Source organism: Cydia splendana, chromosome 2 (genome assembly GCF_910591565.1).
Source record: "Cydia splendana chromosome 2, ilCydSple1.2, whole genome shotgun sequence".
Taxonomy (NCBI): Eukaryota; Metazoa; Arthropoda; class Insecta; order Lepidoptera; family Tortricidae; genus Cydia; species Cydia splendana.
Window position 1 is genome coordinate 23,759,697 of NC_085961.1, and position 15,384 is coordinate 23,775,080.

At 35.3% G+C, this 15,384-nt stretch overlaps 1 protein-coding gene across 4 annotated transcripts in view; it reads left to right on the forward strand.

The window, feature by feature from the left end:
• LOC134805845 (homeobox protein abdominal-A homolog) overlaps positions 1–13,451 on the forward strand; it is a 49,026-nt gene extending 35,575 nt beyond the window's left edge. For all 4 annotated transcript variants that reach the window (XM_063779057.1, XM_063779065.1, XM_063779061.1 and 1 more), the window contains exon 3: positions 8,846–13,451. In XM_063779057.1, coding sequence (XP_063635127.1) covers positions 8,846–9,237 — 392 coding nt within the window. In that variant the 3' untranslated portion in view covers positions 9,238–13,451. The remainder of the gene's footprint in view (positions 1–8,845) is intronic.
• Positions 13,452–15,384: the final 1,933 nt, after the last annotated feature.

The window sequence follows — 15,384 nt, forward strand, 5'->3', positions numbered from 1 at the left end:
GAGGGAAAGAATAAAGGTGTTTTCAAATAGATTTCCCTCAACAAACAAATCCACCTACCTGAGAACTTTCCAGTTTTAAAACTCTTCCGTTCCGTTTTCTCGAGAGATAGTTTTTACGATATTTGGACAAAATAAAACAGTTGTACTGGGATTTATTCAGCTTCAGATATGATAAGGATAAGACACAAGTATGTACCTATTTACCATATAATTCCAAATAAGAACATAGTTAAAAAATAGCCGAATGTTATTAAACCAGTAGGCACATGTATGTGTTAGAAGTTACGATAAATATTTCTCTTTTTACAGAATTTATTAATGTCCCTTGTTTTTATTTTCATTAGCAAATGACTTTCTGTCATATATTTGCAACGCTTATTTTTAAAATGCTGTATTTCTACTGTGAAACGTATATGGTGGCATTTCTTAAACCATGCATTTGGCAACGTATTTTGGCAACACGCCAAATGACTGAAAAGCTTTTACATTTCTTATTTGACGTTACCATATCTTCTCTTATTGGGACGAGAAATTAAATCTTTTATTTTATTGCTAAATTAATCTGAAGTAAGTACTCAATTGTATACAATATATATTGTTTGTATGTAAAATAGATTTATAACTTTTATTAACAATCCCGTATTTACTCATCGATATGACAAAGTAAATGCAAACTTTTATGGTAGGTCCATTGATTTACGTTTAAAGCTTATTAAATAGTTTAAGGTTCACAAACAATATTGCCTTAGGGCAGTCTCATATAAAAGTTAGCAAGTAAAGTAATCATTTACCTGCTTGCAATCAATAAATTAAGTCAAATAAAAACACTTCTAAGCTACTTAAGGTTATATCGGGTGGAACAGAACGAAGGACTTTTATGCAAACGGGGAATTGTTTAGGCTACGTACTTTATTTTTCACTTATTAATCACGTTAATATTTCTAACCGTTTTTGAGATACAGTTTTTTAAACATTAGTGCAAAAATCTGTATGTTTCAACCCTAGCAAGATAATCATTTTAATGACATGACATGTGTCAATTTAAAATGTTTATAACATTGTAGGGTTGTCACTAATATAAAAATATTTCATTGTAATAATTTTGTTTTACTTTTTAAGCCAGCTTTACCATTATAATAATTTGATTGTAGATCACTTAAAAGATAACACTATCCTTTCAGCTCAGTCCCTAGAAATGTTCCACGCTGTATAACAATCCTCCAATGATTGGTCCTACCTTCATCCTTGATTTAAGGCAGTTTACCTATATGCTGTCCTACGAAAGTAGGGGGCAATAACCGCAATTTGGGCCAATGTTGGCGTAATTTACCCTCCCTGCAATTAAAACTATGTACCTACTTATATCGCCATCAGATGACAGATACATACTACTAACCTTTATATTATGAAAGGTCATTATGTGTAGGTATATTTAGTATCTATAATGGAAACATTGAGGCTAATTAAACCAAGCATTATTCATGCTCTTATAACCAAAGTACCACATTTCGAGTATATAGCAATATCCACATACGCCATTCCGCTTCCAAACCCGCAGATGTGTCGTCAACGATATCCTTTAACCTTTTTATCTCATATAAAGTCATCAATTTCAATAACAACTACCTTTATATGCACAAAGTATAGGCTTTTATATAATAAATAGCGTTTTATTACCAGTAATAAATGTACAATCTTCAGTGTTACACTGTTCTTAAAATATAGGTCTTTATGTATAGTTACTGTTATCTTTGATGGCTGTTATACAAGGAGTATTATTATGATTGGATTATTTATTATTGTATTTAGTTTGACATATGAGACGTGTCTTCAATGTGTATTGTATGAACCTACAAGGTGGTACCAAAATGGTATTTGAAAAACTGGAAGTAGATATACTTGAAAAATAATACTCGTATCTCTATGGTATTCAATGGGAAAGCATTGAACTAATACAATTTTTTCCATCAAATTAAAACTTAGGTATATTTAAAAGTTTAAGTATCTTGAGTGACATGAGTTTAATAGCGGACTGATTAAAGTCACTCAGCAATAAATTATGAAACAACACATACAATCAAACTTAGCGAACGCTTTAACGTTGACAGACGATTTGGTGCAACTGATCCTTAGTTAACTTAAGCTCTGAACAAGCGACAGTTAAATATAATCCCGGCCTACATTACAGTCATGTAGCCACGGATGAGTGTAGTTACTCGGGACGAATAAATCGTGACGTCAGTTGCCGCGCGGGATCAAAGATCGTTTCACTTCAACTCTCCAATGTACTGAACGAACTCTAGGGTTGTCAAACTACCGGTTAATTACCTGCCCTTTTATGTATCACAAATCATGAAAGTCTTCATAAGTTTCGATGTAGGTAATTCCTTTGATGGTTGAACATAGGAAAATATGTCATAACAGCTATTATGTTATAGGTTATAGGCCAACACTATAGTGTAGGTATATAAGTATTTCTGTTCCATCTGTGAGTTCAATGTGGTTAACTATATACTGTCGGCCCTTCTCCAAAGTCAGCAGAGCAGTGGTGACTTTACAACATGGTCCAACGACGTTTAGGGGTCCATAATCACGTGATGTTCACCATATTTAGGCAGCGTTAGTACATGGCGGTTTTAGTCCTTCAGGAAAAATCCAAATGTATAGCATAATAGTTATTTTTTTTAATTAGGATTCGATACGAATACCTAAGTGCAAGGCAGATGATTGCTTTATAAGCCTGAATTTAAGAAAAATATTGAGCTAGTTGATTTAACCAATCTTTATTTCTTATACAAAACATGGCTATAATTATCAGATTTAAATAGTTAATTATAGGTTTAAGGTAATAATAAATATCGCTGCAACTCCAATCATATAATTTTAAAGCGATCATCGAACAAGTAACAACCGTTACGACAATGACACATTCGGAACCAACACATGTGCCAACCCTGACCAATGCCAATGTCCTTTAGCGAGCACAGAACAACATTGTGATGTATTAACTTGCGCGTGAGTGAGCAAAAAAGTCCTTTCCGACCAAACGAGCCCGTGAAATATTAGTCAGGTTCCTTTCATGCGGCTACGCGCGCATTTGCAGCTATGTAAGTAATTTTAGTGTTGGTAGGAACTCGAGTCTTTTGAGTCTACATTTTAATAACTCGACTCGTTTTTAGAGACTCTGCAGCACTAAAAAACCGACTCTTTTAAGTACCGAGTCGAGTCCTTTATTGAGTCTTTTAAACGCAACTCAAAAGGACTCCAGCCTTCTAATCAAGACTCCGTCAACAATACAGTAGGTTAGGTACTAGTAGCAGTTACTAAATATACCTAAGCGTTATTGTATGGCTTAGATAGGTACTTAAACCATGGATTTAACATGAAGACAATGCATTTTATTTTTTTATTTTTGTTAAAAATGAACGTTCTTTGAAAAGGACTCTAGCCTCTAAAACATACTCTCTAACAAGATGAAAAGCACTCAACTTTGACTTTCTCAAAAACCGAGTAGAGTCTTAACGCAGAGGATTGAAAGGACTCGAGTCTTAACCAACACTTATGTAGTTCGCCAAGCGAGCTTAAGAGGTGCGTGTAAAATAAGACTACATATATTATTTTTCTACTTGTAGCGGTACAGGAGTTCTAAGAACAAAGTAACTGGCGGCAGAATTCGCAACCAGGTTGAAATTAATCAACTTTTCTTGAAAAATATATACCTACTGCAACATGTGAAAAAATTCGACCGTGTATTGTGTAGAAAGTGTAGAAACATAACTACGTACGAGTATATGTTTTAATTAAAATTGTTAAGTGCCATGAAGGCATCAAACCTATACTAAGAATGTTCAATTTTTTTTTAGGAATATAGAGACGAAATTTCTTATAATAAACCGAAAATTAATGACACGAAGAATGAAAATAAAGACAATTTATTGCACCAAGATTGTTAAACAACACCCAAACCTATAAATCTTGTTCAAAAAACTTTCTCCTCCCAAGATAACATACACTTGGAATAAATCTCACATTAATGACCTCTAGCGTGATAGGGTCCCGTTACTAGCATTAAAATTAAATAGTTTAACGAATGTTTAATATAAACATTATAAAGAAACATTACAATAATTTAAAACACGTAAACAGTATCTGTTATATAGTCTTACGCCATAGTGTTGAAGTTATTTTGTTTAAATACAATAAGTTACTTTAAATCCAGTTAAGTGGCCCTTTAAAAGCTTTAATGTATTTAATGCTACTTCACGCGTTATCTGAGGAATGTTGATTGGGTCTTTTGGCACAAAGAAAATCGCACTAAGATATTGAAGGTATTTTAAACAAAGATTGCAATATCTATATAGGTAGGTAATATTATAGGTAGGGGGAAGCGGGGCAACTTGGTACACCTATTTTTGAAATTGATTTTAGGCCGCAAAATGAACTAAAAATACATTCTTTTTGTACTTAGTAGATGACAAATTTACTAAGGTACACAAAGTATACCTTTTTTTGTTAAATTTATGGCCAGTACAAGAGATATATGGATTTTACCAAAAAATGGGATTTGTTCAATTGTGCCCCACTTGCAGGGCACTTTGATATATTACATGGGACACTTTGATACATCATTTTGGGGTACTTTGGCAGGTGAATCAAAGTGCCCCGTAAGTGTTTCAAACTGCCCCGCAGAGCACACGTTACAGATCAACTCAGTTAGCTGAGGAGTTAGGTAAACTTTTCAAACATTATAAAACGTCTATTGAGTGCGGTGCTATTAGAACATACTACAGTTATTAAGCAAGTGCACTAAAACAACAAAAAAAAGCTTTGTAATGAAATCTGTGTCAGTTTTTGACAAAAAGCTACTTGAGTTGTTTTAACTTTTCTTTGTCAATTTTCTTTCTCCTTGCACGTCAGCACCATTCACTAAAAAAATAATTTAAATTTTTTTCTTAGCATAAAAACTGGCAGGGCACTTAGATACACTAGAGGGGCACTTTGATATGTTCAAAGCTGCCCCAAACTTTATTGTACCAAAGTACCCCAATGGTCAAATAAATTAAAAATATTTATTTAAAAATATACTATTAAGTATTACTTTAAAATAATAAGCTAACTTTATTACTGAATAAACTTACTTAGCGCTCATTATAATGTTCATCCGATAAAGTCTAAAACTTCGCACCACAACTCGATAAAAAAATCATAATTTATTTACTATGCAACCGCGGAAACACGTTTTCACGCACCAAGCCACAACGGCTAGCAGGAGAGATGTGCCGAAGCTGGTACCTCACTCACACATACAAAGCCACGTTTTACCATTGTAGAAGGTCAAGATAAGTTTTTAGTTAAGGAATTAGTGTGGGTGTTCAAAACTGCCCCTTGTGCCTATCTACCCCGCTTCCCCCTACCTATACATAATAAGTCACCGGATGATTACTACGTGTATTTTCATTAATAAGTTTAATTAGGTACCTAAAAATAACTTTATAATTCAATTTATTTGGTACCATGTGCCTCAATAAGTATTTAAAAAATATGAAGTCTGTCGGTTTTGACTTTCGGATGTCAACTGCTAAAATAATAAAAATAATTGAAATTAGTATTATTATGATAATTATTTATAAGTATTAATAATAAACTGCAGCTGCATTATCCGTCACTTATTATATCAAGTAAAATGTTGGCAACACTCAACAGTAAAGCTGCAGTTGACATCCAAATGTTACCTTTATCGTTAATCCCGTTTTCCGAAAGCGCACGAACTATTTTAAGATGGAGTCCCGAGCGTGGCCGAACACAGCCGACTATTTACGACAATTCGCGAGTTATGGCCCATAAACCGTTCGCCAACACAGGAATTATGGAACCCTTTGACGCTTTAATGCGCCTTAAATTGATACCTAATACGATTCGGGGCTTAATTTCGACGAATTATTAGGCCGTATGAGAATCTATTGTCTTAAACAACCGTTTGTATGTCACCTCGCCGGTCGCGTCGGCTTAAGGTATATTTAGATTAACGTCGGCATTACTTACTGGTGCGTCTAATGAAACTCTAATTAATTTACTCTGTTATAGAATGGTCTTCTATAATTTTCTCTAAACCACCCTTAGCGTTAAGCCTACTATAAATAACGCTCTTACTGGACCAAACTTCAGTATTATTTATTTGTAAATCGGACCCTTAGCGATCCGGCACCATTAATCAAGCGACAAGAAACAGGTTCGTACAAAGGTGGGCCGAGTTAAATAAAATAATAAATAAGGTAGCGGCTTTCTGGGAGATTTATATCTGAGATAAAAGCGAGCCAAGTCGTATTGCCACGGTAGCGTTTCGCGTAGACGTATTTACTTGGCTATATATGTATCGTCGGACTACACAGTCAGCAGAAAGGTATATACCTTGGTCCTTTGGCTATCCAAGTAAATACGTTCTTTAGTTTTATACTACCTACTTAATGTGGGTAAACAGTGCTATTAAAAACACGTTTTTTTACTTATTAAGGAACTAATTTGATAAATCTTACTAAAAATTAACCCGTACAAATTAAAAATTGTTTTTTTTTACTTATGACCTTTTCCCCAATTTTAGACTGTATAGTCTTGCTTGTTTCAAGTATTCGGCATATTTTCTAGAATACCCCAAAAAATAAGTAGAAGACATGACAAAAAGGCAGCTGTAAGACGGGATGGGACCGAGAGCGAGAGGCGCGCCGTGCCCGTGTCGTCCGGACACCGACAATGCTGCTCTTATTAATGGGTCTCGTTCCCCCAGAATCCAGATATATTGTGTTTACGCCTTAACATACTTTTTCGTTTAAATCCGTTGCCACAAATAATTGCCGTCTTGTACACTAAATTACTCAAATAAAAAACAAAGCGTCTATATAAAACACCTATTGTTTGCACAATAAACGTTAATCAGATTCGGAATGAGGCAAATGCAAATAAGGCAAACATATTGTATCCTGTTCAATCTGATCTCTATCGGCTATGGGAAAATGTTCCCATTAAAAAAGAGCGTGTGCAGGTACTCTTAACTACAACAAACCACCCCGACAACAATACGGTGGAGAATAATGGAAGCCAGCTGACGGGAGGTTCCTTACCGTTGCCATGGCGACCGAGGGGTGCCCAACCTGCCTCGCTAACATATCACCGGCCCCCATCAAACGGCCCAACTCGCCCTCCGTTGCAAACAGATTTAGACCCTACCGCGTAAACCGGAATGATGCCGCTCATACGTCAACGGTCATCACTTACGACCTTACCTTATAGCTCGTGTTTTGGGTTCCATCTTTGCTTTTTAAAATTAGAATGGCTTTTTCTATCTCCCTCGCGCTCGTGCATTTGGCTATTTGTGCTCGTCTAACCACACTTATATAATTATCCCATTTTCTATTTATGACATTTTAAACAGTTTTTAAGTTTTTGTTGAAGTAAGCGAGGACCGTAAATGTTATTACGGCCGTAAAAACGCAGTTTGGGTAATTTACGGCACATGTAAATGTGGTAGCCGAGTTTGGGCGAGTCGCATGATTTATATGCACTTGCATATTTTTTTAATTACGTACCCAGTTTGAAAATTTAAAGCATTATGAGGTGAGTTGCATGTCTACAATGTAAAGTCAGTGAGCAACCTTTTTACAACAAAGTTAGTTTTGGTTATGGAAGGGCGGCTTATCCTGCACCTAATCTTTTTAACAGTTTAAACAAAGAACTGTACGGCATTTATCTTCAAATTTATGCGAAGTTTTCATCACTGAATACATTGAACTTAATGTCAGATCTACTGTTTCTCCCAAACGGTCAATAAAGTTAGTAGGTAAAGTATAAGTAATTATAGAAATCAGAAAGTCAAAAATGTGATAGAGCTTATTTACGTAAAAACATGTAGAAAACGTATTTTTTATTTACATTGATCAATGGCCAATTCCATGTCTAATCTTCGTCACTTGGTTTTAAACACGCCTCTGGCCGTGGAAATACATTTTCTTAATCTAAACGTAATTAATTAAATTGATAGTTGTTGCCCGCGAGTCGTTCGTTTATTCTCCGCTACGCGCAGGTAGAGGGCAGCTACAGCACATTCCCGGAGAATGTCGGCCCGCTATTAATTTAATACACGACGGGACGGCCATTTATCTTGTCTTATTTATTATCTGACTCGAAAACCAGTCCGGCCAACCTTTGTGAGAACATTTACCTGTCTATGTAGCCCCGGCTACGTGAGAATTAATAAGATGAAATTTAATCGTGGATAAGGATTACTACTTCGGTGTGTTTCTGGCCGACCAGATTTATGACCAGGGTTGACTTTCACGGATTCCTCGAATCGACTAAAAGAACACCTTACAATGCATTAGAAAGTTGCGCAACCCTTCTTTACCGCCCTTTTTAGGGAACACTATTGTCCATTTATGGTCCATTTGTTCTTAACCCTTTCCGTTACTTTTTGCTTTACTCAAATTGGGTTTTGTTACCTCGCGTCTCGGCCGCGCCGTTTAACGGTCAGCTCCGATTTTAGCGTTAGCGTCGAACCGTTTGTCATTTATTACCTATTTCTCTGCCTATTAAACTTTAATATTTGATCTACATTGCGGTCGGTCACAGTAGCCGATAGCTCTAAAATTAACTTTAGTGCTGCAATAAAATATCTATTAATGAGCCATTAAAATCTGAGATGGTATAAAGTGAAATTTTATGGCTATTCCTCATCCTCAAGTGCAGTTGTTGTTATCAGCACGGCTTGAGGTGATCCTTTAAATGCAATTGCGATTGTGTTTTAAATGAATATGTAATCAAGGCATTTTGTAACATTTTTTTTTGTTCTTTTCAGGGCCAAACGGTTGTCCACGACGGCGGGGCCGACAGACCTACACGAGGTTCCAAACGTTAGAGCTAGAAAAGGAATTCCACTTCAACCACTACCTGACGCGCCGGCGCAGGATAGAGATCGCGCACGCGCTCTGCCTCACGGAGCGGCAGATCAAGATCTGGTTCCAGAACCGGCGCATGAAGCTAAAGAAGGAGCTCCGCGCCGTTAAGGAGATCAACGAGCAGGCGCGCCGAGAGCGTGAGGAGCAGGATCGCATGAAGCAACAACAGCAAGAGAAGCAGGCCAAGCTCGAGCACCACGGACACCACGTCACGCACCACCACGACCCCATGAAGATGCCCCTCGACAAGGGTTCCGGCGACCTCCTCAAAGTGAACAAGGTCCCGACGTAAGGCGCCCCTTGCTAGCAAATCCTGACTGATTCTGTATCATAATAGTGTGAATACATGAATGCGAGTGCGTCTAAGGACGGCGAACTACGTTAGTCGTTTCGTATCCACTAGTTTTTATGTTTTGCGGCTGATTTAGTCGCCTCGTTGTGGAGGCGTGTGACTCTGTATATGTTCCTTTAGTGCGGAGGCGGCCGCGGGCCCCAGGGCCCCGGGCGGCGCCTCGTGGACAGGCTGGTGATGTGCTTTAAGCATTTATTTTGTTGCCATAACCACACATTGTATTGCAATAATAATTTACTAAATTAACAAAATCGCTCTAAGGTTTACACGGAGCCAGGGCGATGATCGGTATTGTTAGTTAAGATTTTAAATCTGTGAATCTCATAGTATTTATTGCTACCACTTACTATAATCCATTATGTTATATTTTTTTATTAATAGATATATTCTGTACATTTTGATGTATATTTTATTATTTGTCCGCTCTCAGTGGACTGTTATGTTTTGTCGGTCACATTTTTTTTATAATTGTAAAATTTGTTATATTTATCAATTGATTTCAAAAGGGTCTCCTTTCAGTTTTTGACCAGTTGTGATTCACACCAGTAGTTAGGATCATAAATTGTTGTTTATTTGACTTTATGTTTATAGGTACATAGTGCTACAACTGCTGCTTGGTCATACCTATTGCCTATATTGTTTACAATAGTACATATATCTTCACTCTTTATTGTATATACCTTCATTATTAATTCCATGAGAAGGTAAAATAAATATTTAGTAACAAAATACGTATCGAAGTACAATTGCAAATAGGTCTTCGTCATTAGTTGATACTAACGTTATATGTTTGTGTTTTGTCTTCGGACCTGATATTGATTCGAATTAGGCTGTATTTTTTGATAAATATAGTCGAAAAATTCCTTGTCCATATACTCAAAATAAAGGTAAACCAAATTAAAGAACAAATAAAAATGACTTTCAAAGTGTTGTCCACAATCAGGAATCATCTGATGTTCAAAATTATATACGTAACGATGAAACATATAATAAATAGGTAACAATAATGTGACTAAATATAAAATTTTACACGTAATTTTAAAAGTGGAGTAGAATAAGTGTATAATACATAGATAATAATAGGTCCGACTTTGTATGAATTATTGATAAACCTGTATCTAGAGTAATATCTACACGCGCTATTTAACATTACCCGACTTCAGTATTTCTACTCATTTCAAATAACATTTGTTTTATCTAGCAAAAGTAAAACGAAGCTCAAAATTCCATTAATTAACCGCTTGTATTTCACTTTTAATTTACAATTTCGTATTGTGCCAAAATATATTAAAAATAATTTATAGCTATTCTCACCACTCCCTTCTCACTTGCTTTTATTTTTGCGAAACCTCATGTATCAAAAATATCTGTAAACTTCAATACGTAATCCGAACAAAATTAGATTAAAAATTTAGTATTGATAGTCACCATATACGTAAATTAAATGTCAGGGTAGAATAAAATGAAAAATAGTTAATAAATAACTGTATGGATTTGAATTCTTCGCTTATCAAAATTTTTGATAGATCATCTCGCAATATCTGTCCACTTGTATTATTGGGGAAGTTGTACATCTGTAGCTATAGCGGTTACAGATTACGAGTATATGTCGTGATATCATTAGCACAAGATAAGTCGTCGGTAAGTAGGTGTAAGTTCTGCGACACGGGAGAGACGCATGTTTAGCGATTTGTTAAGTTATTGGTCTAATTAGAAAACATGTCTACTCAACCTACCTGAAAAAGAATTCTCAAAATTATTATTTTTCTAACATGATTCTTTAAAAGGAGATTTTTCACGCAACGACACGATATACGTGGTTGCACAGAGTCCATTTTAGCGTTTATTCCCTACAGAGTATTAAGTAAAATATTAATTACGACATCTTAAATTGTAAAAAATATTATTTTAAGCGAACAAAAATCAAAGTTTTTCTATTATTTATTTTGTCAACGGTGTGACAGAAAAATACTAACATAAGGATTCGGTTGGATTACCATCCCTAAATATAAGTACATTTCAAAGGTTATGCCAACAGTTTCCTGTAAACTGGAAGAATGTAGCCGTGCGGAGGTCAGTCATTAACATACCTATTGTAAAATATTTGGTTATATTTTTAGATTGCATTAAATGCGTTGATGTCTTCAGGCTGATAAAGGAGGCCAATTTTAACGAAACGCCATAAAGATTGACATTTTACAAGGATCGTTGTCTTTTCGCTAAAAAGTTTTCTAAGAGTCAGCCTGTTGACCTTCGTGCAATAATTACAAATATCCTTTAACCCTAAATAACCCATAGTCTTCGTATAAGGTTGTCGTTAGTAATAGAACTTTATCTCATTCTAAACTAAAAATCGCGAATGAAAATCGAACAAAATGTACTTAAGTAACTTCGGTATAAGTAGGCTTTATAAATTATAATGCATAGGTAATAAATATCTTAGATATCTGATGGTTAGTAACGATTAAAAGCGCTTGAAATTATTTGGTATTGTTCGCATAGTGCAAGGGCAGTCATCAATCTAGTACAAAGACAGATACGCAATTGGTTAATCTATGTTATGTGGTGCTACCGACCTCCGAGTGAACTTAGATTTCACCAAAATATTCCAAAGTCAACGCAGTCCAGTGACAGAAACAGTCCATTGTTTATCTGTCGATTATATTGGTCTACTATTCGGAATGCACGCAGAATTCATCAGACCGGACGTAAGTATACACTGCAGGTCTATTATGGTCGCGGTTTTATGGTTACCTTCCAATATTGGCTTTAGGCTGCATAGCCGGCTGATTATAACTACCTATCCCTCCGCATCCCAGAGCGTGTCACTCCCCACATAATTTCGTCCCCTGGTATGCCGGCTAGTCCTGAGCAGGCATGTTCCTGGCTGGATGTGGCGACTGTCTTGTCTCGTAGCTACGGATAACACACTTCACATACTTGTCAGAAGAGGATTGAAGTCTTATCCCCAACTATAAAAATGCGACCATACAGGGCCCATTGAAAAGTTATCGAGCTAGACAATGTGTGTATACGAATTAAATTGTTGCATTTTCTAAGCCGTTAAGATTTGCGTTTATTCCGTTTGTAATTGTTTTATTGACATTTTATGGGAATGTGCAAATTAGGAGCCGTTCGCGAAGTTATAAGGAGTACAGCTTTGTAATGGTACGTTTAGTTCCGTACAACAATAGGTAGAACTTGTAACATAGTAATGATATTAACGTGTATGTACGTACGTCCATTGATTTACGTCGGGTTCTCTTTATTGTTTCTGCCTCGTACAGATGTGTAATTCATGTGAAACAATGAGCAATTTGCTAAATAGATTACATACATACATACATTCGTCCTCCATCGGTAATGCTGTCTTGCCATTACTAGTATTCGTTAGTACGTAGGTAGGTTGTACCTGCCGGTAGGTTTCTGTTTGTTCCCTGTGAAGTACCTTGTATCCTTAAAATTAAGATTGAGTTCCATGTTTTTGTTACTTTTAAATATCGTTTGGGAAATGTCGTTGAAGATATTTTATAGCTTACGTTTTTATTTTTTATACGCAGAATAATAAACTATTATTATGTACTTCAAATTCATTGTATGACTCTTTTGTTATCTTACATAGTCACGAAATTATATTCTATTAAGTTTTCTGATTGTTATTCACCGTTTAGTACGTATCTGTGTATAAAAAAATCTTCCGTTAAATGTTTTAACTCTTAAATAACGACCTCCATTTTAGTTTTATATAAATACTTCAATAAAGTTTTATCTTAATATAACTGTAGCTATGTAGTGAGTATGTATCTATATCTATATTTTTGAAAATAGTAGATAATTAAAGCGTCTTAAAATAACTGTAAATATTCGTGAAAGTTTTATGTGGCGAATTATTTTCGTTTTATACTTTTGTTTAATGTTATGTAATGAAAATGTGTCGTACTGGGGCCACCAGCATAAGTACCTAGATGCTTTAATCCGAAGTAACTGAATAGGAACGGGTGTCTGGTTATGTTGGTGAGCCCCGGGCACGTCGTGACTGTGTCGTGGTAAATAAGCAAATAGTTGGGTGATTGTATATGAAACCCGCATTCAATATTGTAATATTAATTTCAGAAATTCAAGAGAATAAAGAGTTAATTAAAACATGGCTATTTGATTTGTATTCTTGTGGTCACCCTTCCTAAACGTTACCCTACGAGAAACAAAGATCTGGTTCCGATGACGTATAATACTTGTATTTTTTTTTATATGTACCTAGTCAAATAAAGTAGGTACATTTTCAAAATGCATCTCAGTCTAGAAATAGGCACCTTTTTAAGTTTTTATATAACCCTTTATAACCAGAGTTGACATAAAATAAAAGGACAATTATGTATATTTATTTTAAGAGGTACTAAATTTACAATATACCCAGCTGTACCTACCTATCTACTCGTAGCACCAATTTCTGTAATATGCCAAAGTTAGCGGCTCAATTTGGTAGGTACTTAAATCTTATATACAGTGAAACCTGGATAATTGGCACCTGGATAAATGGAAAACCTCAATAATTGCAACCAAAAGTCCGGTCCCGGTCCCTTGACACCAAAAGGCCTCTATAATTGAAATTTTGGAACCTCTATAATTGCAATTTAGATTTTAGGGCTTTTCGTAATTTTGCCTCTATAATTGACCACGTCGCAACTAAGACCTCTATAATTGACACTGTGCTAAAAAAATCCGTTATTTATGCTCTCCTTTTTACCTCTATTATTGAAACGAGTCTTACTTATTACCTCTGTAATTGAAATAATGTAGTTGTAGACAGCAGAAACAATATTTTAATAGCAATGATCATTTTATTTATATCTTCATCCAGAATTCACACGACCTGCTTAAATGAAAAACCTGGTTAATTGACAAAAAATGGCCGGTCCCTTGAGATTGCAATTATCCAGGTTCCACTGTATTCTCAGGAAAACGGCCAACACATTATTACAATAATTGCAATAATTAGAACTCAAAGTAACCTGCCTTTAAAGTTCTGCGCTAGCTGATGATACCAGTAGGCGTATTTGAAAGCAAAAAAAAATATACCAAAATAGATATAAACATGATATCAGTAGTCATGAGACAAAGTCAGTAGATAATTTGCGTTTAATTAGTTTCTTTTTTGCCGCTATTATTCAATTGGCATAAGTAGTGTCAAAACATTGTTGCAAATGACTAAATTGTATATCTGAAGGCGACTGTATGTAGTTAGTATGATAATAATATGTAAATACAACATTTATCTAATATAAACCAAAATAATAACGACATTTTCAGGAAATTGTCGAGTTGGTGAAATAGACACCTGAGACTTCTAATCGTGACAGTTTGTCGTGCTATCTTTCTGGTGGATATACTTAACTAGAATAAATAGATACTTAAGTCGAGAGTAAAATGTATGGGCTGCCTTACATTCCGTGACTATTCTCTTTCCACACAGACTCTACACAATGTGGTTTCGCTTTTCTTAAAGATTGTTAATTGATTTTTAATTGAGACATGACGGATTGAGTTTTAATTAAATTTAAATAGGTATGTATATTGAAACCGGTGGCCTTGTGAACAACCTGTGAAGTAAATATATTACAAGCTTTTATTTACTTTCACCTGACCGTTGACTGTCTGTAATCAAATCTTGCAAGTTAAATTTGACCCACTTCCCGATTTCCGATTGAGCTAAAATTTTGCATGCATGTATAAATCGGATGACAATGCAATATTATGGTACCATCGAGCTCATCTGATGATGGAGACAGGAGGCGGCCATAGGAACTCTGTGATAAACAACGCAACCTAATTGTGTAAGGGGTTTTTAGAATTGTCTCGATCAGTATTAGTTGAATGTCGTAAGAAAAGTACAGTCGGCGATAAAAGCTTGTACCAAAAATGAAATTTTTGCCAAAAACTTATTAAAATTATAATATTTATTTATAACAAAATATCATAACAGATGTAGCAAAGTAACTGATACCTAGACGTTAAGCAAAAAAAATGGTAGGCGTTTACTACACTAGGCACCGTTACTGTTGTAGGTATTTAAATAATAAATGTGACACC